Source organism: Ictalurus punctatus, chromosome 17, assembly GCF_001660625.3.
Source record: "Ictalurus punctatus breed USDA103 chromosome 17, Coco_2.0, whole genome shotgun sequence".
Lineage (NCBI taxonomy): Eukaryota > Metazoa > Chordata > Actinopteri > Siluriformes > Ictaluridae > Ictalurus > Ictalurus punctatus.
The window spans coordinates 13,435,729-13,463,696 of record NC_030432.2 but is presented as its reverse complement, the minus strand read 5'-3'; the positions used below and the strand labels follow the sequence as shown (position 1 = coordinate 13,463,696).

The window sequence follows — 27,968 nt, the reverse complement described above, 5'->3', positions numbered from 1 at the left end:
AGCTTCTGTGGTCTCTTATTGATTCCTTTTGACTCCTCCCGTTCTACATGTAATTCAGACTCCAGCGCCATGGTGATGGAGGTGGACCATGACAGACAGCTGGTGTTCTGTGAGACACTACCATGTTTCCCATCCTCTCCCTCCTCTCGTCCTCAAAGTAATGCTCTCAGTCTGTTGGGGATTCTGCAGCCCAGTGATGAGCAGGTAGCTGCACGGCTCTCTGCCCCAGTGGTCACAACACAGCTAGACACCAAGAACATCGCTTTTGAAAGGTGAGCCATGAATAATGTTAACCATTATTACAAAACCACCCTGCAAAGATACACTTAACAACCAGGGTGAAGGAAGTTCAAATGTGATATACACATTTGAGGCCAAAAGTTTACATACACCTAGGCTAAAGACATTCAAACTCACATATTCACAACTCCACACATTTCATGTTACCATACATTTCCTGTGTAAAATCAATTAGGGTATCTACTTTATTTCCATAAGGGTTCATTTAAAAAAAAAAAGATAAGAGACATACACTACTGGTCAAAAGTTTGGAGACACTTGACTGAAATGTTTCTCTTGAGCTTAAAAATCTTTTGATCTGAAGGTTTATGAGTAAAGGTTTGAAATCGGTGCTGCAGACAAAAATATATAATTGTGCCAACATATTCATTTCTTTCATTAAATAAAACTAAAATTTTATTTACATAAATATTTTTTAATGGATGACTTGGAGCGAAATATTCAGAAAAGCAAATAACACAACAATAAATATAAATAAAAAGCCAATAAGTGTCCAGCATACATGTGAACTCCTTTAATACTGTTTAAAAAGCATCTCAGGGGGATTCCTCAAGAAATTGATAGAGAAAATGCCAAGAATACATTTCTGGAAATTCTAGGCAAAAATGGTGTCTACATTGAAGATGCTAATATATGAAATTATTTTGATTTATTTTGGATTTTTTAAATTATTATTATTACAGCATAATTCTCATAGTTCCATTTGTGTTACTCCAGAGTTTTGATGAGTTTATTATTATTGTAAAATGTGGGGAAAAAATAATAAAAATAAAGAATGAGTGTGTCTAAACTTTTGACTGGTCAGGTATGTATTTCAGCTTTAATTTAATATTTCAGATTTTCAGTGGATCAGAAGTTTACTTACTCTTTGGTAGTGTTTGGTGACATTTCCCTGAAACTTGAATCAAATGCTTGGGGTAGCCTTCCACAAGCTTCACACAATACTCTGTTGGTTTTTAGCCTCCATTATCAGACACACTCAAATATAGAGGATTCAAGAGTCAGGGCTTTGTGATGACAACTCTAATACTTTTACTTTGCTGTCTTTAATTTTGTTACAACTTATAGATATGCATAGGACCACTGTCCTCCCAGAAGACCCAGTTGTGACCATGGTTTAACTTTCTGGCTGACATCAGAAATGTTTTGCTTCAGTATTTATAGATAATCCTCCTTCTTCATGATGTCATCTATTTTCTGGAGTGCACCAGTCCCTTTTCCAGCAAAACACCCACACAACATGATGCTGACACACCCCAGGGTTGAAATTCAGATTGAAAGCCAATTTTTTTCCCTCCATACATAGAACTGAACTTTATGGCTGAACAGTCAACATTTTTGTTGCATTTCACCAGAGAAAACTACTCCAGGAGGATGCAAACTGTAGTCTGTCTTGGAGTAGGGGCTTCTTCCTTGAAACGACAACCTTTCAGGCCATGGTGAGGTAGCACTCTCTAACATATGGCATATGCACATATTTGGTACCCGATGTTCCTTTGTTGTTGTCTTCGCATTCAGTTGAACATTTCGCACCAAAGTTCGTTCATCACTAAGACTTAATTTGTGCTTCTTTCCTTAATGATGGTGTCCCAAGATTTTTAGATTTGCATACTGTTGTTTGTGCAGATGCTTTTGGTACTTTCAATTGTTTAGAAATTGCTCTTAAAGAGGTACTGGACTTCCTGTTTGGTCCAAATTTTGATTTCTTGGCTGAGTTTCTTGGATTTTCCCATGGTATCAAATTCAAAAAAGCACTGGATCTAAAGGTAGGCCCTTTTACAGCCAGAGGCACACAATAAATTAACTCCTAATTATGGTAATTGGCCATATCTTTCAGACTGTTTAAATAGAGAGTTAACTTGATATATGTAAACCTTTGACCCATTGGAATTCTGTTATAGTGAATTAAAGCTAAAATAAATCTGTCTCTAATCAATTGTTTTAAAATGACCTCTGATGTGAACAAAGTAGATGCCCTAATTAACTTGCCAAAAGAAATGTATGGTAACATGAAATGTGTGTGCTCTATGAAGAGCATGTAGACTCACCTCTGCAGATCCTCAGTGTTAAAACATCTACCCCTCTGATTGCAGGAACAAGACAGGCATTCTCGGCTGGCGAAGTGAGAAAACAGAGGTGGTGAATGGCTACGAATCCAAGGTACTGCTTTTCTGCCCTACTCACACAGGACACATATATACTCTCTTGCATAGTGTGGTTTTATAGCTTGAGGAGCTGGAGACAGTTTCATTGAGAAATGTCCTCAGATCAATACCTTTGATCCCAGAGGAAATGAGTCTGCCTGTAAATGCACAGGCATCGCTAAATGCTTCATGCATTTTTCAGGTGTACTGCGCCTCCAACGTAGAGCTGATCACTCGAACACGGACCGATCACCTCACTGAACAGCACAAATCCAAACCCAAAGGTATCCATTTTTTAAATAATTTAAAATAGTGACTTCTGATTTTCATAAGGTCTCTGTGTAGAGTTCCATGTGAGGCCCTGAGTTATTATTTTTTTAAATTATGCTCTGCTTATCTTGTAGGTAGTAAAACACCACTGCAATCCTTCCTGGGCATTGCAGAGCAGCATATGGGAACTACCAATGGGGTGAGTGCACTTTACCGATAATACTGAGTTAGTTGGTAATTATGAATCTCATTATCAGTCTTAAGCCACATGATATAGGAAACATCCACCCATTGTGTTTGCCTGGAATTAATGACACTAGTGTGTTACTCTCTGTGTTTTGTTTCATAACTTTTCCTAGCCTGGGGATCTTCATTGTCTGTGTTTGGCTTGTTTTAATAATGTTTTAAATGTATGATTAGTTATTTTCCCACTCTGTGAATATTCACCTTCGATAATTGTCTTGTATTAATAACACTTCTGAGCCTGGGAATATCCATGCTTTGTGTATGCCTTGTATTAAGGATGCTTTTCAAGTCTGTGTAGGATTTGTGTGTGCGCTCGAATTTACAGCAAACAATGGTGACCCAGATGTCATGCCCTGTGATGAACAGCAGAGCCATGACAGCTGAGGAATACTTTAATCCAAATCCGAATCACCCCCATAGAGATATTGGTCAGCCTTGCCATCTCACTACCAAAACACAAAGGTACTTACACGTCTCACACCTCTCACACATGCTTTTTATGATCATAATCATTCTCTGCCTGTTTGGGGAAAGACAGTAATGATAAAAAAGGGAATTAGTCAGAGGGGAAACCCATGTTAAAACATTAGTAGTTACTTATTGGTATAATAAAAAAAAAAAACTGTGAGACAAGATCCTCTTTTGCACAGCTTCTATGTTAAGAACAGAGTAGTGAAATAAACCCTAAATGTAATGATTCACGAAACTTTGTCCTGTGCACTCAGGTTCAAAGCCAAGCTATGGCTGTGTGAGTCTCATCCTCTGTCCCTGGCTGAGCAGGTGGCTCCCATTATAGACCTCATGGCCATCTCTAATGCCCTGTTTGCTAAGCTCAGAGACTTCATCACACTGCGTCTGCCTCCAGGCTTTCCCATCAAGATAGGTAGAAAAAAAGAATCATTTTCATATTTAACTTTCCAGGATAAATGGGAGAGTCGCAGCATGAAAGCACACCTGAAAAATCTGCAGGAATGATAACTTTTTTATATTTTGGGGAGTGTATGTTAGATATTGAATAATAGCTCTTCAACACCACGCTCCATGAACAAATGAACTGTGTATTTAAATGTCAATTCATAATTATCTGAATTTGGTCAGTGCTCACTAATTGGTTTGTTTCCTTGGATACATTTCAGTTATTGTCTGAAAAAAAACACGTACAAACTCATTAAAGGTGCAGTTCGTAATGTTTGAGAATGTTTTAAATGTACATTTACCTGTGATAATCACATCATTTTGAATATAACTTTTTTCCAAGAAAAATAATTTGCAATAATGCCATGCAATGGATCTGGCGAGTTTTTTCATTCAGGCTTCATATAAGTCGCTAGGTTTTGTCCTTGTTAATTAAAAGGCGACTCACAAAATATACATAAAATATGCTGCATTCAACTTACTTCCTAATTAGGTAATTGTAAATATTGAGAGACAGAGTCTGTAAATACGGTATATTTAACTTCTCAAAACAGCGAACTTATGGTCAGTGTTAACAAGTAAATATTTCTGTATGTTGGTTGATCTAAAGCAAATACTAGTACAGTGAAAATTGTCTTTGTTGTTTAACATTTTGATCATTTGTTAAAAAAAAAAATACTCTGCTCTCATGGATATCAATTTTTTTGTGTTAAATATAGGTGTGCAACAATTATTGGCACCCTTTTAGTCAATACTTTGTGTCACTTCCCTTTGCCAAGATAACAGCTCTGAGTCTCCTATAATGCCTGATGAGGTTGGAGAATACATGGCAAGGGTTCTGAGACCATTCCTCCATACAGAATCTCTCCAGAGCCTTCAGATTTCGAGGTCCATGCTGGTGGATTCTCCTTTTCAGTTCACCCCACAGGTTTTCTATGGGGTTCAAGACAGGGGACTGGGATGGTCATGGCAGGACCTTGATTTTGTGGTCAGTAAACCATTGTGCTGATTTTGATGTATGTTTTGGATCATTGTCCTGCTGGAAGATCCAACCATGGCCCATTTTAAGCTTTCTGGCAGAGACGGTCAGGTTTTCATTTAATATCTGTTGATATTTGATAGAGTCCATGATGGCATGTATCATAACAAAATGTCCAGGTCCTCTGGCAGAAAAACAGCCCCAAAATATTAAAGAGCCACCACCATATTTAACCGTGGGCATGAGGAACTTTTCCATATGGCTACCTCTCTGTGTGCGCCAAAACCACCTCTGGTGTTTATTGACAAAAAGCTCTATTTTGGTTTCATCTATAGACCATAGAACCCGGTCCCATTTGAAGTTCCAGTAGTGTCTGGCAAACTGAAGATGCTTGAGTTTGTTTTTGGATGAGAGTAGAGGCTTTTTTCTTGAAACCTTTCCAAACAACTTGTGGTGATGTAGGTGGCTTCAGAATGTAGTTTTGGAGACTCTCTGACCCCAAGACGCAACTAACTTCTGCAATTCTCCAGCTGTGATCCTTGGAGATTTTTGGGCCACTCTAACCATCCTCTTCATGGTGCATTGAGACAATATAGACACACGTCCAATTCCAGGTTGATTCATAACATTTCCAATTGATTGGAACATCTTAATTATTGCCCTGATGGTGGAAATGGGCGTTTTCAATGCTTTTGGTATTTTCTTATAGACACTTCCTATTTTGTGAAGCTCAACAACCTTTTGCCACACATCACAGCTATATTCTTTGGTCTTACCCACTGTTATGAATGACTAATGGAATTTGGCCTACGTGTTACCTCATATTTATACCCCTGTGAAACAGGAAATCATGGTTCAACAATTTCCTGTTCCGGGTTAACCAGGTGTACTAAAAAAATGTAAAATATCAATGGGAATATACTTCAAATATATTTTTCTCATATGAATTCATAGGGGTGCCAATAATTGCACACCTATTTCTAACAAAGATTTGTTTTTGGATAAACCCGTGTTTTGTTTGCAAAAGATCAAAAGGTTAAACAATAAAGACAATTGTTCACAGCCTTCTTTCCTCATATTTACGAGGGTGCCAATATTAGTGGAGGGCACTGTGTATACGGTGTAAGAGGTGCTGCTTTGTTTATCGTTGATGCTGTGAGCAGCCATGTTGATTTGATGTCACTTGCTGAACTTGGGGTTGAGAAGACTGTCCCAAACTCCCGAGTACGAATTCCGGAGTAGTTGTGGGGGCATTGTCATCGGTTTGGGGGTTTCGTAGGTCGAAAATGCAGCAGTAGTTTCAACAGAGGGTGTGGGCTGGGTGTGGGGGTCAAGGAAGGCTCAATACTTTCTTTCATTCTAATTGAAACTTTTAGATGGCTCTAAAAACTATAAACTGCTCATTTAATATTCTACTGCATATTAATTTGCTTCACTCATTTCACTCGCTTCAGAGATCCCCATATATCACATCTTGAATGCACGCATCACCTTTGGAAACCTGAACGGCTGTGAGGAGGGGGGAGTGAGCAGAACAGAGGCAAGTGTGGATGGACAGAAGGACAGATCCAGGACAGAGACACCGTCTCCCGGCAGTGACTCGTCCAGCGTGTCAAGCTCCAGCTCGACTAGTGAGAACTGGCCTGTTCCTCACTCAGCAAGCACAAGCAACAAAGCATCTTAAACAATTCAGATACACCTATTACAGCAATCTGAACTGAATGAATAGATGTTTATTCCATCTGTCACTCAACTGCCTCAAATAAAATCCTTTATTCTGACTCAGGTAGTTCACCACAGTCCCAGAGGTAACAGTGATACACTGCCCGATATGCTGTGTGTGTGTGTGTGTGTGTGTGTGTACCTTAGACTCATGCCACGGAGGTGAAATTCCAGCATCTGTGTTTGAGGCACCACGAGGTTACAGCATCCTTGGAGGGAACCAGAGAGAGAGTATGCGTGAGGAGGAGGATGACCTATTACAGTTCGCCATTCAGCAGAGTCTACTGGAGGCAGGCTCTGAGTATGACCAGGTAAGAAATATACACACACAAACACGAATATATATATATATATTATAAACACACAGGGTGTTGAGTGTTGAGTGCTTCTCTTATAAGAGATCCATTTGTTTATCATAGCCCTGTGTGTTTACATACACACTATAACCTGATTTGTGAAGGACCAGATTATTCCGGTGGACATGTAAACATCATACGATGACATATTGGATTAAAGCCTCTGTCATATTTCAAGACATTTCAAGAAAGTGATGAGACACCTGGATTTTAATGCAATAGTTTGGTTATTCAGCATATCAGTATTTTACCCTGACATCCTATCTTCAGGTTTACAGGTTGTAAAGTGATTGTATATCACATATTTAGACAAAAAAAAAAAAAAAAAAATCCAAGTTATTCACTGACTCATGTAGCTCCAGTGTTTGCCTGTTATCAGATTACACAAGTGCTTGTAAACACCTGAATTGAATTATTACCCAAAACTTTTTTCATCAGATCATTTTGTACATGCAAACATACTAAGACGCAAATGTACCCTGATGCATGTTTCCAAACTAACTATGTTCTCTGTAGGTGACGATTTGGGAGGCTCTGACAAACAGTAAGCCAGGAACTCATCCCCTGTCATGTGACCCCAGCCGCCTGGAAAGGTCTGCAGTCAGTATCTTGTCATCCCTGTAGTCTCAAAACCACCACTCAGTCTTTTTCCACCACCTAATATACTGTAGCTTAGAGGTGGCAGCCCTACAGAGATTTGGGGTTTTCAAATTCTAGCACACCAAATTCCAGCCATAAAAGCCATGATCTTTAGCTAATGAGTGTGTTAAATGGGGTAGAATTCTATATTCTTCAGTGCTCCGGCCCTACAGAACTTTCTGATATGGTGAATGCTTTCATCCAGAGACTTACAATTGAGACAAGATAGAACTGAGCAATTTGGCAGTGTTAAGATTTGAACTCATGGACTTCCAATCTAAAAGCCTTAACCACTGAGCCATTTCCCCCAGTCTGATACATTAACTGTACTATACCATTCGCATCACGCACTGTCATCACTGAAATAGGTTTACAAATTCACACACAATTTCAGAGCCCTAAAGCATGAACTTTGTATTAAAATGCCAGTTTTAAATGTGATAATATTGCCATGCAATGAATCCAGTTAAATTCTTCATTGCATTGCTCCCAGATGGAACAGGGCTGCTCAGCTCTACCCTTTTCCTAAAAAGGCAACTCACAAGACATACATAATAACTGGGTTCAGTTTGGGGAATGGAGAAGGATTGTGGATGTTTTGGTTGCACTTTGCATGAATCAGAATGCCCTAAAATTTGACAAATTGCTTCTTTAACGAGAAAACATATTCCAGATTGCTCAATACAACCCAAAACACTTCTCATGTCTGTGCAGTCCATTACTGCCGCATCAAACCAATTTTTTCCAAAAAAACAAGATTTCCCACATTCATTGTTAGACTGCGTTTGTCTCCTAATGCTAAATAGCAGCTTATTGTTATGGTGTGTTCAAGTCATGTCGCAAAGATCGTATTTATGAGTTGAACGCACATGATTGCCACCGCAATGTCGTAATTAGGAGCGGGATTTTCTTTGAGCTCAGAGTTTCCGAGTTGGGGGCATGTCAGTAAGAAAACATGATGGAATCAATGGATGTTGTCTGTAGTTGATGGTAAATTTGTTGAAATTGAATGCTTACTTGTGTCAGAAGCTGATTTCGGTTATTATGTGCTTGGTACAGTATATACAGCAAGTTATTGTCAGGCTTTTTTATTTACAATAAAACAAGCTAATTGCCTGCGCAAAATACGAAAGCATTGTAACATTACGATATAATATGTAACATAAAGTTTACAGTGGCTTCATAAATTGATTCAAAACATAAAGAAGCAAAACACAACTGATGCACATTTTTTGTTCTTCATTTTTTAGAAGAAGAGTTAAAAAAAAATCCTTACTGTATTTTTTTGTAGTCAGTCAAGAGAAGGTACACCGCCGGCATGCTTCGACCAAAGTGACTCGAGCGCACCTGACGTCGTAATTATGACTTCGCAAGTCATAAATACAAATTTTCCACGAGGACTTGAATGCACAGTTAGCCTCTTGGCTCAGTTTGCAGATATCATAGTCACGTTCTCTCTCTGTTATCTTTCTCTTTCAGAACTCCACAGCACAAGACCAGCCCTGAGTCCAGCTCTGGCAGCACACCAACCAGTGAGGCACCACGCAGCTATGATGAGCAGCTACGTCTGGCAATGGAGCTGTCAGCACGCGAACAGGAAGAGGCAGAGCGACGGCAGAGACAAGAGGAAGAAGAGCTTCAGCGCATCATACAGCTGTCACTCATGGAGAAGTGACAGGAATCTGAGCAAGAAAAAATCAAGGGGCAGGGGAGCATGTGCAGCAATAGTCTATTGAGAACTGCAATTCTCTCCTCCCCCATGTTCAGCCTCTCCTTCTCCAGCAGCCTGTTTGAAGCTAAAGGATCCAACAGTCCAACAATCACAGAGATCTGTCTCTGTCCACTTTTTACAAGTTTACAACCACAAGCTACTCAACTCACAGACATCAGACTTGTGTAGAACTATTCAGCAAAACCTGTGCTTTCATTTCTTTTCAGGCAATTCAACAGAGCTCACAGCTATGTCAGGGATCTCAGCGTCTCCCAGAAAGCCATTTATTACCCAGAGTTCCTAGAGTGCCACTCAGACTAAGACTCAAGTCCTCCCACTGAGTACCCAGGGAGAGAGGTTTACAAAACTCTATTGCATAGTTTTTTTTTAATGGAATTTGGATAAATTAGGTTTGGTTTTCATTTGCACAAAATTCAGTTGCACTCTTATAAGACGCATAAGGACGCTCCTTATCCTAAGAGGTGTCCATTAATGAAACGTGTACATGTATAGAATGTCTGCCTCACATAAAGGCTAAGTTAGATTGTTGGCAACAACTCAAAATGCACGATGGAAACAGCATGTCTTTTTTGTCCGTTTTGTCACCTCATGCCTGCGCAGCTTCATTTTATTTATTTCAATGAGCAAGAGAACGTTTTTAATAGGAAAATACGGGACTGCAATTTCGTGGTGACTGAGAAGTGTGAATAATATCGTATGAAATCAGTGAGAGCTTTCTGGTCTTTTTCAGGTCGGTAATTAGGTTAAGCAGAAGTGTACTCAATAATAAATTAGATCCTCACTGCAATATTTATACTTTGTGTCATGAACACAATTTTAAACAGATCAGAAAACATATATTACAATGTATGTTTTATACTCAATATGGTGCTATTGTAATGTCATGTCCATGTAAAAATCTATAGTATGTTATTTTCTGATGCATTCAACAACTAAGCTCCCTACACTTTTCAGTTTCTTTTCTGGCTTCCATGCAGTGCTTCCTGACCCAGGCCTTCAGAAGTCTCTAGAATCCTTCACCCTCACATGGCACTGGAGCTCCTGATTCCTCCAATCACTATACCAACTGTGGGCAAGAAGGTCCAATCAGGTGCGCCAATGCAGGGAGAACACAGCAAGGGCTAGTTTCTCTGATCCAGATGCAGTCTCATACTGGACAACAAATATTATATCTCGAATGGAGAATCTCTAATCAGAGTTTTTCTCCTTTTTCTGACAATCTGGGTCTAAGCGACTGGCAACAATTGTATAATAATTGCGAATAATACTGACACAAGATTCCTTTTAAGCACAATTTAGCACAGAGCAGTTGGGCTTGGTGATTATAGCCAGTCAAGAAATGACCAAAGGGCTGACCAGCAGCACAGAACAACAGAGGGAACATGTATATATAAATATAGAAATATATATGTGCAGAGTTATGAAGACAATGAAGCATGTTAAGAGAGAAGTGATTATAAGGATTCGGTTGTATAGAAATGCTAAATGTGGTTATCAGTAATATTAAACCAACATATTCCACTGTTTTTTATTTGCACCTGATATGAAAGTGGAGTGTCGCTATGGTATCTGTATGATGTGATGATAGAACTCACTACAACAACGCTGCTGAAATTTGTAACCTCAAGAGGGATTGAATAAAAGAGAAAATTTCATACCGAGTGGACAATCTTATCTGGATGCCGTTAATGAAAAAGCAGCATCTGATGTTAGTGAGTCAAAGTAAAAAATTTAGATTTAGAACATTATTTATATTTAAGTTAGTGAATATTCACTTCTCCCAGTGGACCGTATTCTTCCTTTGAGCATTCAGAGAGTGTCACGTATTAGACATGATATATATTGGAAAAATTCAGCTGGTCTTTTTCGTCATTTCTTTCCGATAACCTCCAGTCAGCGTGTGATTCTGTGGATATCATGAGAATGGGAAACTGCAGCATAAAACCAAAAGACCAGTCATGGAAATATCAGTCACACCATGAAACCAAACATGAAGGTTTGACAGATTCTAAGAAGGTTATGGTGTAATATCACCGAAAATAACAGTCCTACAATGTTCTGAAAGCAGAGTAAAAAATGGTTGACACAATGTTCACAAAAGCTAACACAAATATAGGTGACGGTGGTCTTAGAACTTGAAATGTTTTAGGAACTTTGTAGGAATGTTTACAAATATTACATTTCAAATGTTCATAGAACACAGGAAAGAGACTGACTATTAAATGGAATAATTTTAAAATCATTAGCTGGGTGCTAGCCCAGTCAGCCAAATTTTCAAGATGTGGCCCACATTTGGGAGTGAATGATGGTTCAAATCAATTAAATTCGATATATCATTCTGGTATATATGAGTACACTATATGGCAAAAAGATGCGACATTTTGAACATTCCATTCCAGATTTAGTGTCCCCCCCCCCCCCCCCCCCCCCCCTTTACGGTTACAATAACCTTCACTCTTCTGGGAAGGCTTTCCACTAGATTTTGGAGCATGGCTGTGGGGATTTGTACATTTAACCACAAGAACATTAGTGATGTTCAGTGATGTTCAGTAAGGGGTGAAGTCTGTGCTCCAGTTTATCCTGAAGGTGCTCAGTGGGGTTGGGATCAGGGTTCGCTAAGGGCCACTTGAGTTCTTCCGCTCCAGTTTTGGCAAACCGTCTTCATGGACCTCGCTTCGTTCACAGGGACGTTGTCATGCTGGAAAAGGTTTTGGCGAGGCTCATTAGTTCCAGGGAAGGAACAGTGTAATACTACAACATACAAAAACATTCTAGACCATTCTGAGCTTCCAACTTTGTGGCAACAGTTTGGGGAAGAACCACATATCAGGGTCATGGTCAAGTGTCCACATATTTTTGGCCATATATTGTAGTTTGATTAAATAAATGTCTTTTAGGCAGCTTGTCTAGCAGTATAAACTTTATTAGGCCTCTTTACTCCGACAGGAGGAAGACCAGTGTACGCCTGAGTTTCCCTTTAGATGTATTCATGGATACCAAAAATGACTGTATAACTTGTAGTCGGCCATTATAGCTTTACATGTGTTGTTTCAGAGTAATAACCACTAATCACTTGCTCTCTCAGTGTATGTAAGAGCATCTCGGGATAAGGCTTTAAATCCATGACTGTGCCTGCGAGATGCTCCATGGCCTCTCCTTCAGTCACAGCATGAAGAGGCGTGAGAGCATCAACAGCACTAAAAATGCTATTTTGGGAAGTTTGGGAAAGCCAAGTTACTCCAACTATCTCAGCATCTACAGAGAGCTTCAGTCAGCCTGTGAGTCAACCTGAGAAAAACAAAAAATCTGAGCTAAAGCTGTGAAGTAAAGCTTTAAACAGCACAGAGGTGTGAGCATCAGGTTCCCAGTGCGCAGGATTATAAATATACATGAGCGTTGCAAGACCATCAGAGACAGAGCACCATTACTCTCAAACTGTCTTATGAAAGCCAATTTTATTAAAGACATAACTGATATGCAGCATAAAATGTATATAATAAATTGAGCGAAGTTTCCTTTTTCCTGCTCTCAGCTGGTAATAAGCTATTTTATATGCTGCTGGAATTAGTGTGCTTGTTTTACTTGGCATCTGCTATATATACTCCTAAAACACAACCGCAACTTTAAATGTATTCAATGCCTGTGGCATTTTTTGTATTTTGTGACCACTGCAGTTAAGCCAGTCAAACCAGGCAATAAAACTGTTGGTGTTGGTTCAGCTCCAGAGAAATTATTATTATTTCACATCATCAGAGGTACTTAAGTCCAGGCCGCAAGACAAATGTAACTGGGGGAATAAAATCCAGACTACTATTTAAATAAAGTAACTAGTACAGTATGATACATATACAAAGAGTAAATGGGAAATGTGTGTCCTCTGTAATGATCCAGGTTGTATTCTCAGGATAGGCTCCAGAGCCACTGTGACCCTGACTAGGACAAACTGATTGAATGCAGGATATGCTAGAGCCACAGTAAGACCGTCAAATTTACTTAACTGCACGAACATTTTAATGACTTTATGTTGTGCATTTTATGTTATACTGTAATGTTATATTAATCAGCCTATGATGTTATGCTGCCACTAATGGAGTGAATATTAACCAGAGGATTAGCTACACTTCAAGTTGGTACTGCATAAATCATTATAGATGATATGTAATCACTTTCCTAAGTAAATAAAACCACACCCAGGCAAGATCACACATTTACCTATTTATCAATTTTAGATTTAGGTTTTCAACTGAAAATACATTTTACGTTGGCTAAGGTCAGGTTTACCAGAACTGCACCCAATGCCTATTCAAAACCAGTCTAATGGTTAGCAATAAGACCAGTAGAAAAGTATAATTAGTTATGTAGTCCTCCTACTCCTCTTGTGTTGTAGTATTATTACAGATGTGCTGAACAGATGACCCAGTTCACCGATACAGACCATAATGTATACACAATTAACAGTGAGAGAGAACAGGAGGTGCCTATGAGAGAAGACCCCTCATGTGAACGGGCTAGTTTGTTAACTCACACATACTTTGGTAAAAGTGCAAAAGCAGTCCAATGCAGGAAACTGTATACTTGGCAACACCAAGGTGTCTCGTTAAAGCCTCTTTAACTCAGAAGAGATCACAAAATGCCCCAATTCTACTCAAAAGATTTTAAGACGGAAACCTATTCCACCATTATAGAGCCACCCCTGAGTAAAACGCTCTAGTGCTCAACACTGTACTTAAACACACTGACAGAACTAGACTTCTAGAGTGTTTGCAGTGCTGCAAGGCCAATACTAAAGCAGAGCTAAGCACATCAGTCACTGCTAAACGCAAGAGTATTACATCATCCACTGTTTCACTTCTGTCCACAAAGCGGCGCTGGGCAACATGCTACAAGAAAACCGGCATTACAGCTCTCAAGACCCCATGTGCTTAACACAGTCACTGAAAGTGTACAAGTTTAGTGTGTGGGGAAATAACTAACACAGCTTTAAAAAAAAAAAAATAAATAAAAAAAAGTGTATATTTATTTATTTAATAGCCACAGGATTAAAAAAAAAAAAAAAAAAATTATATTGCCTCCATTTTCCAATCAACACACACAGCTACATACACACAGATAGGCTACTTTTCATAATCAGTGCAAAAAAAAAAATTAAAAAAACAACAACAACAACAACAACAAAAAAAACCCCCGACTTAATCGTGGAAATCCTGGAATAAAACCAAATTTAAAAAAGGAGAAAAACAATAATATTACAAATAAAAACAAGTTAGTAAAGTGCATGTTTTGAGAAACAAGCCCCTTTATTTGCAGTAATATTTGAAAGGGGCAGATTTTTGCATACAGTCATAGTACATATCAAATACAGTAGCATACGCTCATAGGTTTAGCTTACAGATGGATCTCATGAATCCAAAAGTTAATAACAGAGCACCACTATGGCACACATATCCCTGCCGTGACGGTTCATTACGGGTCACATGGTATTGTACAGCACAGTAATTGTCTTTTTCTTGTCCACTGCTTTGCGTGGCCGGCGTGTAGGGTGTGGCTTTGTGTGCTGCTGCTGCCATGTGCACACGGAGACAGTGGGCGGGGCCGAGGTGTCTGTGGGCTGTCCCGTGCTGCTGCCTTGCTTGTGCTGCGGGCAGGAAAATGAGGTGTGGAAGGAGCTTTCAGTTCTGTTGGCCTCTGAGAGGGTCTGAGGTAGAACGCGCTGCTTCTTATGGACCTCATCATGGCTACTGGAGAGCGAACGTGAAGAGGATGAGGAGGAGGGAGACGAAGGCAGCTCAGATCGGAAGTCCCAGTCGTTCAGGTCGTGCGTGGACAGTTCAAGCTGGTCAAGTTTGGCCAGCGAGGCTGAGCGTTTCATAAATGAGGGTGGAGTGAGACCAGCCTGCCTGATCCGCGCCTCCATCTCCATGGCTTTCTGCCACATGGCCGGTGTCCGAGGCTGTGATTCCCTGGAGCCGTGCGTGTTTTCCAGCTGCGGGCGGTAGTTGAAGCGTGCCTCCGTCCCTCCAGCCTCGTACAGGAAGGCTTGCAGCTCCCGCAGTGTCTCCTGGATCTTGTGCAAGTCGTGTGGCTTTGTCGTCACATCCTCAGCATCACTTTCCAGCCACAGCAGGGAAGATGAGGAGGAGCTGGGATCCAGACTTGAGCACACAGCCACCGTGCAGATAGATGGGTCTGGGATTATACCAGAGTCATCATCGTCCAGTGGTCTTGCATCCTCTCCATCGTGCTCTTCTGCTTCTGTCTTGATCGAATCAGTGCCTCCTGGTGGAGAAGAAAGCTGCTGAGAGTCTGCATCGTCCGCGCCTGCCGAGTGAGGAGGAGAAGGGTGAGAGAGGGGGATCTCCCGTTCTGGCTGCTCACATGGAGGAGTGGAGGTGGAAGGAGGAAGTGATGGTCTCTCCGGTTTCTGTTCTACCTCTTTCTCCTCATGCTGCTCCTGGAGTGTGGGTTGCTCAGGGATGTGAGATGGAGGCTGTGGGGAAGAAACAGACTCCAGTTCAGACACAATGTGTCGCACCGATACGCTGTTATCACTGAGAATGAGGTCAGGCTCTGCTGGGGGAGGGGCTTCAGCTTCACAGGAGCTTTCTGAATAAGAGGAGGAATCCTGAGAGAGAGAGAGAGAGAGAGAGAGAGAGAGAGAGAGAGAGAGAGAGAGAGAGAGAGAGAGAGAGAGATTAAAGTGTTGCTACTGCACTTCACTTAATCGAAGAAAACAGAATAGTTTAAAATTACTCCACATTAATAGGATATTGAATGGAGAAACCCCCCCCAAAAAACCCTTCCATTATTGGGGGGGAACTGTTTAAATTCCACAGTCCAAGACAAGCCATAAGAAATATTTGCATACAAGTTCATGACCCTAAATGAGGAAAGTAAAAACTTTTAAAGAGAAAAAGAGATTAACCAGAAATCTCAAATGTGGAAATGGGTCATATTGACCCATAACCTAATAGGAGGGTTAAACAAAATTTGAATGGGAGCCTGAGAGCAGCTGTTGAGCTGTTTTAAACAGTACATTTTGGAGAAGACCTTCATGAATACTTTACTCAAAGACAGTCTAAATGAATTTACTTTTTAATGTATTTTCCAGTATTTAGAAGTTGTAAAATATCACCAGCACGTGATAAACCTTTCATGTCTCGTCCGTTATCCCGTTATTTTTTATCAGTGTAACCACTGCAGTCATGAATTTGCATTCCGTTGTCATGCATTTTAAAATTTTATTTCACAAAATTCAGACAAATAGAGGATTTCATAATAAGTGAGGTTCAAGTCAATGGGCTATCGTTTATTTCCTAAGCACAGAGAAAAATGAAATACTTGTCCACTGTACTTGCACATACAAATATACATATGCTACAGACACAGTAGGTTAGGTTAACGCTCAAGTATTCCTTTTAACGTGATTTATCATAAACCGTTGAAAATATCGCAGATCAAATATAGCAAACCAACCCAATCTGTCTGTGTGCTGTGTGTGATGCTTTTACCTCCTTGGTTGCCGCTGGGTTCGATTCCTCCAGGCATAGGCTGGGGCTTTGGGATTGAGCCGTGCGTGGCGTCACTGCTTCATGAAGTGAGTTGGTCTGGTCATCCCGAGACAAGCCCAGGAACTTCTCTCTAGCACTGAAGAAGTCAATGCTGTCTGTGGTGAGGGTGGTAGAGCTGCCCGTCCTCTGATCTGTTGCACCGCTACTGCAGCTCTCTGATCTACTGCTAGTGGAACAGCTCGACTCAAGGGGAACTTCACAAGGACTAATAGCCATGGGAGTCCTTGAAGATGCTAAATCGGCTCCTGTTTCAGTAAGACTACTCACAGTATCCGAGCACAATGCTATGTTCTGGGTCCCAGAAGAATCGGGTACATCCAGGGACAGCTTATCAGAGTGTATTTTTGGCTCAGGCACAGCCGTTGACTTGTGTCCATGGAAAGAGGTAGATGGGGAGCGAGGAAGGGCATGAAGGGAAGGTGGAGGCTGAGGGCGAGCGATGGGCTCCGTCACTGCCACTTTGAGACGGCGGCTTTCTGCCATTTTGGGCTCAGGCACTACAGTGGCTGCACATGCACGCGGCAGAGTTGGGAGCAAGGGGTCCTCGCATGGCCGCTCTGAGTTTTTCTGACTGGTAGGGTGTGTAGATGTCTCGGTGTGGGTGTTTTCTGTTCCAGGCTGTGAGCTGTTGATTGTCTGGGGCCCGTTATTTACAGAGCACGTGCCATTGGGCTTGTGTTGCTGGTTGTGTGGGTCAGAACGGCCCAGCGTAGGTGCGCTCTTACACACAAGTTCCTGCTGCTCGGTTAGATCACTGTCTGAGTGAGATCGCCACAACTTATTATGCCTCTGTTTGCTGGAGACGGGGAGAGGCACAGGGTTAAGATTTGAGACCAGCAGTCTAACAAAGTCATAAACGTCACTGGAGAAAAAGTATGTATGTAATAGAATAAGCAAAGGGTGAGGCATTGATGCTTATGACCTTTGTCTGTCCACAAAAAAACAAAAACAAAAGAGAGAACTTCAAAGAGCATAAACACACATGACAGCAAAGCATCACAAAGACACTCAGCTAAGGAATGTGACCAAGCAGATACTAATTCACAAAGCCCACGTCATTCATACGCAATAAGCTCAGTATTCTGAAGCGGTACACTACGGCAGCAAATCCATAATCAAAACCTAAATATCAAAGACTGGTTGGTTTTGTGTACTGTTGTTCTCAGGGCTGGATAACTCATTAGGCTGCGCATGTGAAAATACAGAGTGCTAGATGCTGCTCTTTGTATGTAACATATTTCTCAGTTCCACCATGTTAATCTATCAGCTCATTTTATAGTACATATGTGCTCATACTGGGTCTAAAAGAGTTGATACTTGTAGAAATTAGTTTTTCTCTTGTTCATGTTGCATTTGCTATTAAAAGCTTACCACAAAACACTAGCAAACAGACGCTTGAGGTAAAAAGCACAACACAGTTCATTCTGTTTCATGAACACCTGTCCAAAATAAATAAAAATGAATGCGTGCATGTATATACACAACCGGTCAAAAGTGTAGACACACTCATTGTTTTTTTTTATTCTTTTTTTCCCGCCACATTTTAGAATAATAAACTCAGCAAAACTCTGGCGTAACAAATGGAACTATGGGAATTATGTTGTGATAAAAAATCCAAAATAAATCAAAAATAATTGAGTATTTTAGCATCTTCAAAGTAGACCCCCTTTTTGCCTAGAATTTCCAGAAATGTATTCTTGGCATTTTCTCATCCAAGTTCTTGGGGAATCCCCCTGAGATGCTTTTTGAACAGTATTAAAGGAGTTCACACATATGCTGGACTCTTATTGGCTGCTTTTTGGAATCTTTCGCTCCAAGTCATCCATTTAAAAAATCTATTTTTGTAAATAAAATGTTAGTTTCATTTAATGAAAGAAATTAATATGTTGGCACAATTAATATTTTTGCCTACGACACCGATTTCAAACATTTAAATCAAAAGACATTCAGAACAAAAGATTTTTAACATCAAGAGAAACATTTCAGTCAGGAGTCTTCAAAGTTTTGACCGGTAGTGTATATATTATTATTTAGTTATTTCTTTATTAGTACCTGGCCAGAAGAATGCCCTGATACTCCTCCAGCTGCTTCATGAAGGAGGGGTTGGGTTTGGTGACAGCACGCCTCTCTTTTACATGCTCATATGCTCGGTCCAGATCCCAGCCGTACTCCTTCATTGCATATGCAATCACGGTGGAGGCAGAGCGGCTCACACCCATCTTACAATGCACCAGACATTTCACCCCGGCTTTTCTGCACGTTAACCAAAAACAGCATGTCTTTTCTTTTGTTTTAAGTACTGAGATGGAGGCACTTGTATTCGATAAAAGCTGAAATGATCTTCTGTAGTCTTTATAAAAAAGTCAAACATTTACTTGGCTTTAGAGATGAACTTGTAGGTATCATTCCAGTACTCCAAGAGGTTAGTGGCCTCTTCATCATACACACGGATGTTGTGGTACTCAAACAGGCCAGGGAAGAAGTTATCAATCTCCCGTGTGACATTCAGAATGTAACGAACCCTGTGGAGTACAGGGTCAGGGATAAAATTAACAGCGGGTTCATAAAACAGACCGGATGTATTGATTAAGACAGATGGTCAAAACGATAGCACTTACCCACTGCTTTGGAGCTCATCCAAATTGGACGCGTTCCACTCCGAACCCTGTATTCAAGAGAGCAAAACTTTTCAAGATGCAGTGCAACCTGGACTTATAAAATAATCGGCTGCTGTATGGCTGCTGGGATGAGAATACGGAAAGTCTCACCAGGTACACATGGTCAAATATTTCTGTGGGGCTGTCCATCTGGCCCAGGATGACTATCATCTCGTTATCAATGAACTCTTTGAATTCCCGTAGGTTACACACCATCTGCATCTCAAGCTCTGAGCGAATCTGAGAGTAACAAAATATTAACAGAGAACAAGAACACATTAGCACAGACCAACCAAACACCACTAGATCAATACAGCTTTGAGCCTGCCTACAACATTTAATGTATAAATGCATTGGAGTTTATTTGACTAAAAGGGTTTTTTCCCCTCCTGATGCAAGTATTGGCCTTAAGCCATTTACAGCTGGCAGATGTGTACCTCCTTAGAGGTTACATTCTCCAGGTCCTTCTGCATCATGATCTCTCTCAGACGAGTCTTGATCAGCCTTTCTGTGCGCTCTCTCTCTGTTGGCCTGTTCACACAACACAGAACAATGCAACTCAGCTTTGAAAGGAAGTTTCTGTGTCATCAAGCAAGTGAATATAATTTCAAGCAAACATTCAGGTTCAGCTGGGAAACTATAAAGCATACATTTTATACCTAGGCAATCAGTGACCGTTACAGTGACTATTACTAACTAGATAAGTAGCTTAATATCTAACTGTGCTTAGTTTATTTCGGGAAAACATTTTTTTTTTTTTTTTATTCCATTCCATTATTTCTAGGAAATTCAAAATTGCTTGATAGTGTGGTATATGTGAATATAAAGTAAATTTATACATGTCATTATAATAGCCCTTTTAAAATCAGCCTGCAATGTGAATTCAAGGTGATTCGTGATACACGTAAACAGGAAGTGTTTGATATGGACATGTGTACTAGTTGACTATATATGGCAAGTAGAGGCAGTCAGAAAACCTTTCCAATGCAAGAGACAGCATCTGTTTGCAAAATCAGAGAATTCGATCCATGCAACACACACACACAAAAAAAGATCAGACCAATGCAGATTTGATCATAAAAGTAAATAAATTGGTCTGCAATTTTCACAGACATGCCTGATTCAGATCACAAAATTAAAATCACAAAGTAGCACATGCAAGTGATGGAAATGTACAGCTAATCTTCTTAGAATAAAGTGTTAATGGAAGGTGATGGTCCACCGAATATCAGGCCTCACGTTGCTTGTCTAGAAGATTTATTTATTTTTTGCCACCTTATAGAAGTTGTAGCTATAAACAGCTTAATATGGGTAAAACAGCTTCAGCAGAACCAAATCAGCCAGTCTCTCTGGAAAAACAAAACACCTTTTGACCTCCTTCCAAATCATGTCACTTAATTAATCAATGACAAGTGTCTAGACAGCTACAGCCACAGAAATACATTGCATGTGCTCTTATTTGGTTCTTTTCAGAGCACCTGTTTCCATCTATCTGCATGCATGTCTACCTATCCATCTCAAACTTTTTCCAACTGCAAATCTAGCCAATTCCAAGAGGAGCTAAATAAAGCCCTAGACAAAGTCTGCGTGGGTTAAAAGATAAAAACACATGCACATGGGAAAACCTCCAAGTGTGGGAAAGTCCCCCTTCATAAATATATATATCTGAGCCACCTCCTAGAGAACATCGTTCTATCGGCTGACTTTTAATGAAACTTGTTTTGTTTGTCACCTTTTGGCTTAAACAGGTGGGAGTGCATAGGATGGTCATAAGATTGCAAAATGATGACCATGAGATCTTGTTGGATGCATGTTGCTGCTCTGATGCAAGACTACTCTAAGAGGGAGTGGTTTATATATTCTGGGAACATATCCACAGTGCGTGAAGCGTCACAAAACCATATTTCCCGGGGGGGTAATGTTTGGTATACAGTCAAGAAATGCCAGTTATTCCTGCTTCACCACAACAACAACATCAACATGCATCTGAGTACCTTTAAAAGACACATCACTTTCTTTGAAAGAGCTGTGTGTGTGTCAGGGTTTATATAGGTAACAAAAACCAAAATAAGGAAAATAAAATAATTGTAAGCCAAGATAAAATACAAGCTGAAACTGAATAGGAAAAACTACATCTAAAGCAACAGAACTGCTGAGATTTCAGCCTGTCCTCAGAGTTAAAACCAAACCCAAAAAGACAATATTTATTACAAAAAGCTAAGCAAAACCAAGCTGTAGTACACATTAAAACCACAAATACTATATAAAAGTAATTTAAAAAAAAACAAAAAACAGAACTGCAGATGTGTGTGTGTGTGTGTGTGGACACTCACAAGTCAGTGAACAGCACAGGTGAGTCAGATCGATAAGACTGCACGTCCTGCATGGCATTCCACTCGTTGATGCAGTGCTGCTCAGAGGACATATGGGTCTGGTAATAAGTAACCCACGTCAAAAAGAGGCTTCCTGGGTAGTAATTATGGCACCGGGCTACCTCACATGCTTTGTGTAAGGACTGCAGTGCTGACCTGCAAAAAGGGAAGTGATGCACAAAAAAGGTCTGAGAAAGACAGAAAAAAACCCCCAAACAAATCAAGCAGACTAACAATCAGGGAGAAATAGAAGGAATGACAGAGAGGAAGAAATAAAGTAACATGAGGGTCTGGCGGTGCTCACCACATGGCCTGGACGGACACGGGTTTGAAGATATGGACTCTGTTGGCAGTGGACACACTGAAGCCTCTGTTGAGAAACACGTCAAAGTTAGTACAAGGATCTGAAACTAATATGAAAAGAGAGGAAATGCTGGGTGTGTCCTCTCTTACCCATCTCCGTCCAAGTGAATCAGAGTGTCACTCCACAGAGGTAGGACCAGACCAACTGTACATTGATTGCTGCAGGACACACACAATGAAACATAAGCTTACAATCCAGCCGAGAGCACTCATGGGAAAATAATGGTGTACAGGTGACTGGGTGAGAAAGACGGACCGATCAGGGTTGGTGAAGTCCATGCCAAGGACTACACTCTCCTCAGTGTCCTGCCTTCCAATGGTGGACACCACCACCATATACCGTGTACATTGAGGGTAGGCGCTCTCCAACCGCACCGCCTGAAACACAGGGTGATGGAGAGTTTATGCAATCAGATTTCATGCAAAGTGAGTGCATCTTTTTTTTTTAGCAGACAGAAATGGGAAAAGGTGGCTACCAGCCGGATGGTGTCCTCTGGCCGCAGTAGAGTAAACATGGTTTGCAGGTGTTGCTGGAGGTCACCTAAAAAACAAAAAACAAGACATCTGTTTATTTCCACTACATTTCAGATTACACTAAACAGCCCTTCCTGTTAAAATGTTCAAATGTGCAGGACTTGCGGCACTCCGGTTATTAGGGCATCAGCTGACAGCTACAAACAAAACATATCAAGGGATGCTTTGTTGGACGTCACTGTCGGGTATCAGACTAAAGCTGAACGTTTCACTGAGTGCGGACTTAAAACTGATTATTGTAGTTATAAACATCTTATGAACATTGATGAGCTTGCCTTTCAGAAATGCTGTCAGCTAGCTAACGTTAGCAGTGAAGACTGCGAATAAAGTGAATCCATCACATTACCAAACCAAAAGAACCCTTTTAAAGACATCATAAACGCTGCCATCCTGATCAAGTGTGTGTTTGAACAGTGTACCTGTGTGCTTGTTGCGCCGCTGTGTGATGCGGGGCACTGACGAGGGTGAGGAGCCATTTCCACAGGGTAAGAAGAGGGCAGCTCCTTTGACTGTTAGGAAATTCTCACTAATACTGAAAGACACAAAGAGAAAGAAATCATTAAGACTACACAGCTGATCAGTAGCATTCAAAAGGCTATCTGCAACAAGCACTGCTCCTGTGTGTGTTAAGTTTGGTTTCGGCCCGTCTCAGTGGGACTGTTGTACAGTTTTACCCCTCAAGAGAACAATCTGCAGGGCTCAGCAACAGGGATGCATTTAATAGCTTTAGCCCTTCTATACGACACTTCAGCTGAGATCATAAGACCAGTAACAGACACGCAGGCAGACAAAGTCAGACAGAAAGCATGGTTTACAGCCACGCTCGGTGTGAATCTAGTATCTATGCAGACGTCAATAACAAGAGTAGGGGAACATAAATAGGACCTACAACAGCTACCATTAAGGAACTTGTCCTGGCTTCAGCCCCACCTCTACCACAGAAGTCTCCAGTTACAAACACTAGCACTGTCTGACTCTCACCAGCGGACTGCTGACTCTGCAGAAAGTCCTCACCGGTGAGTAAAAGCACTCGGACCACTTCAAAAGGATTGCAATTACAGTGGGAGGAAAAGGAACGGCCCTCGCAGGAGCCGGTGACAAAAAAGATTCTGCCGACATTTTCGGGGGGGACAAACACAGAGCTTACTTCCCAAAACTTACACATCCCTGTCTCGGTCTCAGCTGTTTCCTCTCTCTGTCTCCTCTTTGTACCAATTTCCCCACTATCATTATTAACAGTCTCTCACTTCCCTGTTTTCAATCTCTAATGATGCCTGACTTGATGACAGGCTGAGCGCTCTTACACAGCACGCATACTATCGGAGAGCGAGCGAGAGAGAGAGAGATTATGTATATAAAATATGCATGATCCTTAAGAACACATTTTATTTTATAAAGCAAGTCGACCCTCAGCCTATAGTGCAGGATCAGGGTCCATGCAGTAGCTAGTGATTTGCGCAGCTAAATATAGTTGAAATGGCTCAGCATAGGAATGTAAGCTATTGATAGACATCTACAGTTTTGGAATTTACTGTATAACATTCAGGGCCAAACCTGAATGTTCTGAATGTTATACACAAGCATGTTAGTGTAAATGTTGCAATGCAGTCCTGCAAACACGCTAATAAGCAAGAAAGTGCTCAGCTACTATTAGAAAACTCTGAACACAAGCTGTATTTAGTACAGGAATATTTTCCATTCAGGAGTGAAGAATGTGCCCCGGTGCATGACTGCCTTTACAGGGTCAGTGAGTTTCATCTGCAGAGCTCGATATCTGTGCAGAGAGGGCATTGAGGGTGCACACCAATTCCAGTCACTGACATTTTACAGAGGCAAACTCGTAAGGGTATACACACATGCACGCACACACACGTACTCTGAGTGAGAAAAAAAGGAAAAGAGGAAGCTGCTGGGTCAGACAGAGGAAATAGCCGGCCTGCCTGCACTCGTCCCGATGAGGCTTATGAGGGAGGATGAGTGTGAAAGAGAGGTATGGTGGGGGGAGGGCCATCGTCTGGCATCCTACACCGGGTAGGACTTGTTAGGGCACAGACGCAGCCACCACTATGTAAGGGGCCAAAGCACACAGGCAGAGAGATCCCTGACCTCCACTAGTCCCTGCCCTTATTAGTCACACTCCCCACGAGGGAGGAGATAAATATAGGACCAGGTCTTGGCCTAACCAAAGGCCTTGAGAGAGAGCAAGAGAGAGCAAGAGAGACAGGGAGAACTAGACAGTAGTGTAGTAGTGGGTAGCATGCGCAAAATTTTATATTACAGTTTAAAATAGTTCAAAATAACCATGGTATCAGGATCACAATATATTATTATATCCCTATCATTTCACAAGGGCCACATTTACTAACTGGTATGTTTGGTATCTGGCTCCATTTTGACAAATAAAAGTTTGCTGTGTAGCAAACCACTCGTACATTTAATGAACACTACCTAAATATGACCTTTTGTATTGTTTTGTAAGAACTTTATGATAAGCCTTACTGTACCGTGTGTTCATATTCTCTTTCCCCCCCCCCACACAATGTGCATTTTTTCACAATGTGTGTGGATCATTTTTAAACACCATGTTTAAAAGAAAATCATTTCTTTCCCCCACATAAATGTGACAAGGAAACAACTCCCTGTGAGGACATACTCAAAAGTGAACCCATCATCTTCTGGGTGACAATAGATAGTGAGATTATAAATCATTGCTGTATTCTGTAAAGTCGATGAGTAGTGTGTGTGGAAAATGCACACACACACACACACACACACACACACACTATAAAAATGGGAAATGCCCATGTCTTTATTATTACAACAGTAGTCCTTAGGTCACCCAATTTAAGGCACACCAACCTTTCAGAGTAACAGGAAGAGCACATCATGAGTAATCACAAAGAACACAGAAGGAAATGACAAAGACAAAAAGTTCTCAAAAAAGGACAATTCAGGCAGAACACCGGTTCACTTTACTGGACGTATTAAGTAGATAAACATGTAACAACCTTGTTAACCTGTCTCAATTTGTAGTCCAGTCTTAGATGAGTAAAAACAGTTTTAATGGCCCACTTATAATGTGGAAAGGAAGTAACAAAACTTCAACTATGTTGCACATCACACAGTTCAAACCTCCCAGTTTGCCTGCCAGCAGAGCACACACCCTTAAGCTTGCCACACTCGTATTCATGTCTGTGTTTGTGCACAAGAGTGAAAGAAACAGGAAGGTCAAGCCAACATGCTTCTGAATTCAAGTTTCCACAGAGAAGTTCCCGGTTAGGAAAAATACTGCAATTACCAGTTACACATTAACATCCTGCTGGCACACACTCAAACACACCTATTTATAGTCTGTATGTACCTATACACCACAACTAATCAAAAATAAGATCAGAAAACATGGCCCAGCTTGGCTTCAGAACGTCCTTGATAAGTGCTATGGAGTCTGTTTGGACTGTTTGACAGCTGAGGAAAAGCAAAAATAAACTTGAACCAAAGATCCCTAAAGATCAAAACATCTACATCTGGTCTAGACTATAGCGCACTTGAGCTAGTTTGTGTGTCTGTGTATTTAAATGGCTGATACCTAGCAGCACAGTAGCAACAGGGAAGCATCCTCTTTGGCCAGCACATCTTTATCAGAAATACAACCCAAAAATCTCTACATCTGACGCGTACTGAAATACATAGATGTGTTAAAAAGTGATTCACAGAGCAGTAAACAAATCTATTTATGTTCAGTCAACCGGGGTGTATTTTTTAATGTTGCTGACTGCGTGATGAATTGAAGTGTAGTCAAATAACACAAATGTTAAAGTAGTATCTAGCAAAGCGCTTTGTGTTTTATTCAAGCTGGTCTATCACTAATAACATAACCACCATCGATGACATCACACCAGGAACAAGACATAATAAGCATGTTGACTTTAGTCAGATGATTGTTCAGCCACAGTCTTTCAGACTTCCTCTCGGACATCCCGCACCTAAAGTAAGCAATGAGCTATTCATCATCATCATCATCATCATCATCATCATCAGAAAAACTTTTTGGAAATACGTGTTCAGATTCAGAAGTTGACTGGAGGCGAAGTATGTCTAAAATGAAGCACAAGTACTTCTACTTGGTTTATATTACATATTTTTTCAGATAGCCTTAAACAATGAATTTGACAAAAGAGGAATGAACTGAAATCACTCTCATGGCTGTATCAGGATGCCGTCACAAAGGTTGCGATGGACATAAACAGGAAACATGGAAAGAACATGAAACTGTTGTCAAATTATTAACAAGTTTTAAAAAATTGGATTGCTGTGGACCAACCAAGAACTGGGCGTCCACGAAGACACAACTGACATGGTGCTGGCATACATAGTCCCGTGTATATGGAGACTTTTGGGACACCTTGTATATAGTGTATGTACAATAAATAAAATCCTCAGTGATTAAAGCCCAAAGTATACTTTTTTGTTGTCGTTTTCTTTTTTTACACAGACATAGCCTTTCAAAGTATACACCATTTGACATGTTCGCGTACACAGGCAGTTGACGCGAGAGCATTACGACTTGAACTACCCCTCCTGGCCTACAAGAGTCAGTACAGAGCAGTAAAGCAGATCTTCTGGTGTGAAGAACGACAACAAAGAAGAATCACAACAACTTGAACAGTGGAGGAGAAAGACATGTTGCTTCACTTGTTGTTACTAGAGGAAGAAGAAATATTATAAGAAGAAACGGTTTATATCCGGGTTTATTTTCCTTCTTCGATTACCTTGGGAATCAATGGCCCCGGGTCACTGTTGCCACCGTGTGGAACAACAAAACAGTGCAAAGGAATTCAATGCGCATGTGTGACCTGTGCGTACAAAGTATGCGCGGTTAGAAAAACCTGGTGGCGCGCTACAGTATGAACATACTCTGCTGATGATGACGTTTGTGTCACGCGTATAGTACTCTCTTCCTAGCGTACGCGTAAAAAGAAGTATACTTTGGTCTTAAGACTCTAGGCCTCTGAGCAGTGGGCTGAGAGTTCAAATCTCAGCAATGCCAAGCTGCCGCTGTTGGGCTCATGAGCAATCTTAAAGCTTCACCACAAGCACAGGACCAGGCCGAGCCTGCGCCAACTTCCTTCCCAGCTGTGAAGAAATTATTTTGAATTGTTTTGCGGCTCTCT

General features: G+C 40.8%; 2 protein-coding genes and 1 long non-coding RNA gene across 8 annotated transcripts in view; 1 reads left to right on the top strand and 2 right to left on the bottom strand.

Annotated features, from left to right (window-relative positions):
• The window catches only part of ankrd13b (ankyrin repeat domain 13B), a 29,228-nt gene extending 18,270 nt beyond the window's left edge, over positions 1-10,958 (top strand). The window contains exons 6-15 of one of the 3 annotated variants that reach the window (XM_017491010.3): positions 59-272; positions 2,394-2,460; positions 2,647-2,728; positions 2,849-2,913; positions 3,259-3,422; positions 3,686-3,843; positions 6,309-6,485; positions 6,724-6,887; positions 7,449-7,525; positions 9,051-10,958. In XM_017491010.3, coding sequence (XP_017346499.1) covers positions 59-272; positions 2,394-2,460; positions 2,647-2,728; positions 2,849-2,913; positions 3,259-3,422; positions 3,686-3,843; positions 6,309-6,485; positions 6,724-6,887; positions 7,449-7,525; positions 9,051-9,246 — 1,364 coding nt within the window. In that variant the 3' untranslated portion in view covers positions 9,247-10,958. Of the gene's footprint in view, positions 1-58; positions 273-2,393; positions 2,461-2,646; positions 2,729-2,848; positions 2,914-3,258; positions 3,423-3,685; positions 3,844-6,308; positions 6,486-6,723; positions 6,888-7,448; positions 7,533-9,050 lie in introns of all 3 variants that reach the window. The other 2 variants (XM_017491011.3, XM_017491012.3) reach the window with 2 other exon arrangements.
• Positions 105-9,078, bottom strand: LOC108277942 (uncharacterized). Its single transcript, XR_001815200.3, has 4 exons — positions 8,848-9,078; positions 6,719-6,785; positions 2,349-2,414; positions 105-243 (listed from the first exon to the last, which is right to left on the bottom strand). It is a non-coding gene; the product is annotated as an uncharacterized LOC108277942 (long non-coding RNA).
• Positions 10,959-14,300: 3,342 nt separating the features above from the next.
• ssh2a (slingshot protein phosphatase 2a) overlaps positions 14,301-27,968 on the bottom strand; it is a 28,356-nt gene continuing 14,688 nt past the window's right edge. For all 4 annotated transcript variants that reach the window (XM_017491006.3, XM_047161196.2, XM_017491007.3 and 1 more), the window contains 13 exons: positions 23,217-23,329; positions 22,740-22,804; positions 22,520-22,641; positions 22,354-22,422; positions 22,205-22,270; positions 21,862-22,056; positions 19,966-20,059; positions 19,640-19,768; positions 19,490-19,536; positions 19,247-19,393; positions 18,924-19,124; positions 16,812-17,667; positions 14,301-15,925 (listed from right to left, as the gene is read on the bottom strand). In XM_017491006.3, the coding sequence (XP_017346495.1) occupies positions 14,774-15,925; positions 16,812-17,667; positions 18,924-19,124; positions 19,247-19,393; positions 19,490-19,536; positions 19,640-19,768; positions 19,966-20,059; positions 21,862-22,056; positions 22,205-22,270; positions 22,354-22,422; positions 22,520-22,641; positions 22,740-22,804; positions 23,217-23,329 (3,256 nt within the window). In that variant the 3' untranslated portion in view covers positions 14,301-14,773. The remainder of the gene's footprint in view (positions 15,926-16,811; positions 17,668-18,923; positions 19,125-19,246; positions 19,394-19,489; positions 19,537-19,639; positions 19,769-19,965; positions 20,060-21,861; positions 22,057-22,204; positions 22,271-22,353; positions 22,423-22,519; positions 22,642-22,739; positions 22,805-23,216; positions 23,330-27,968) is intronic.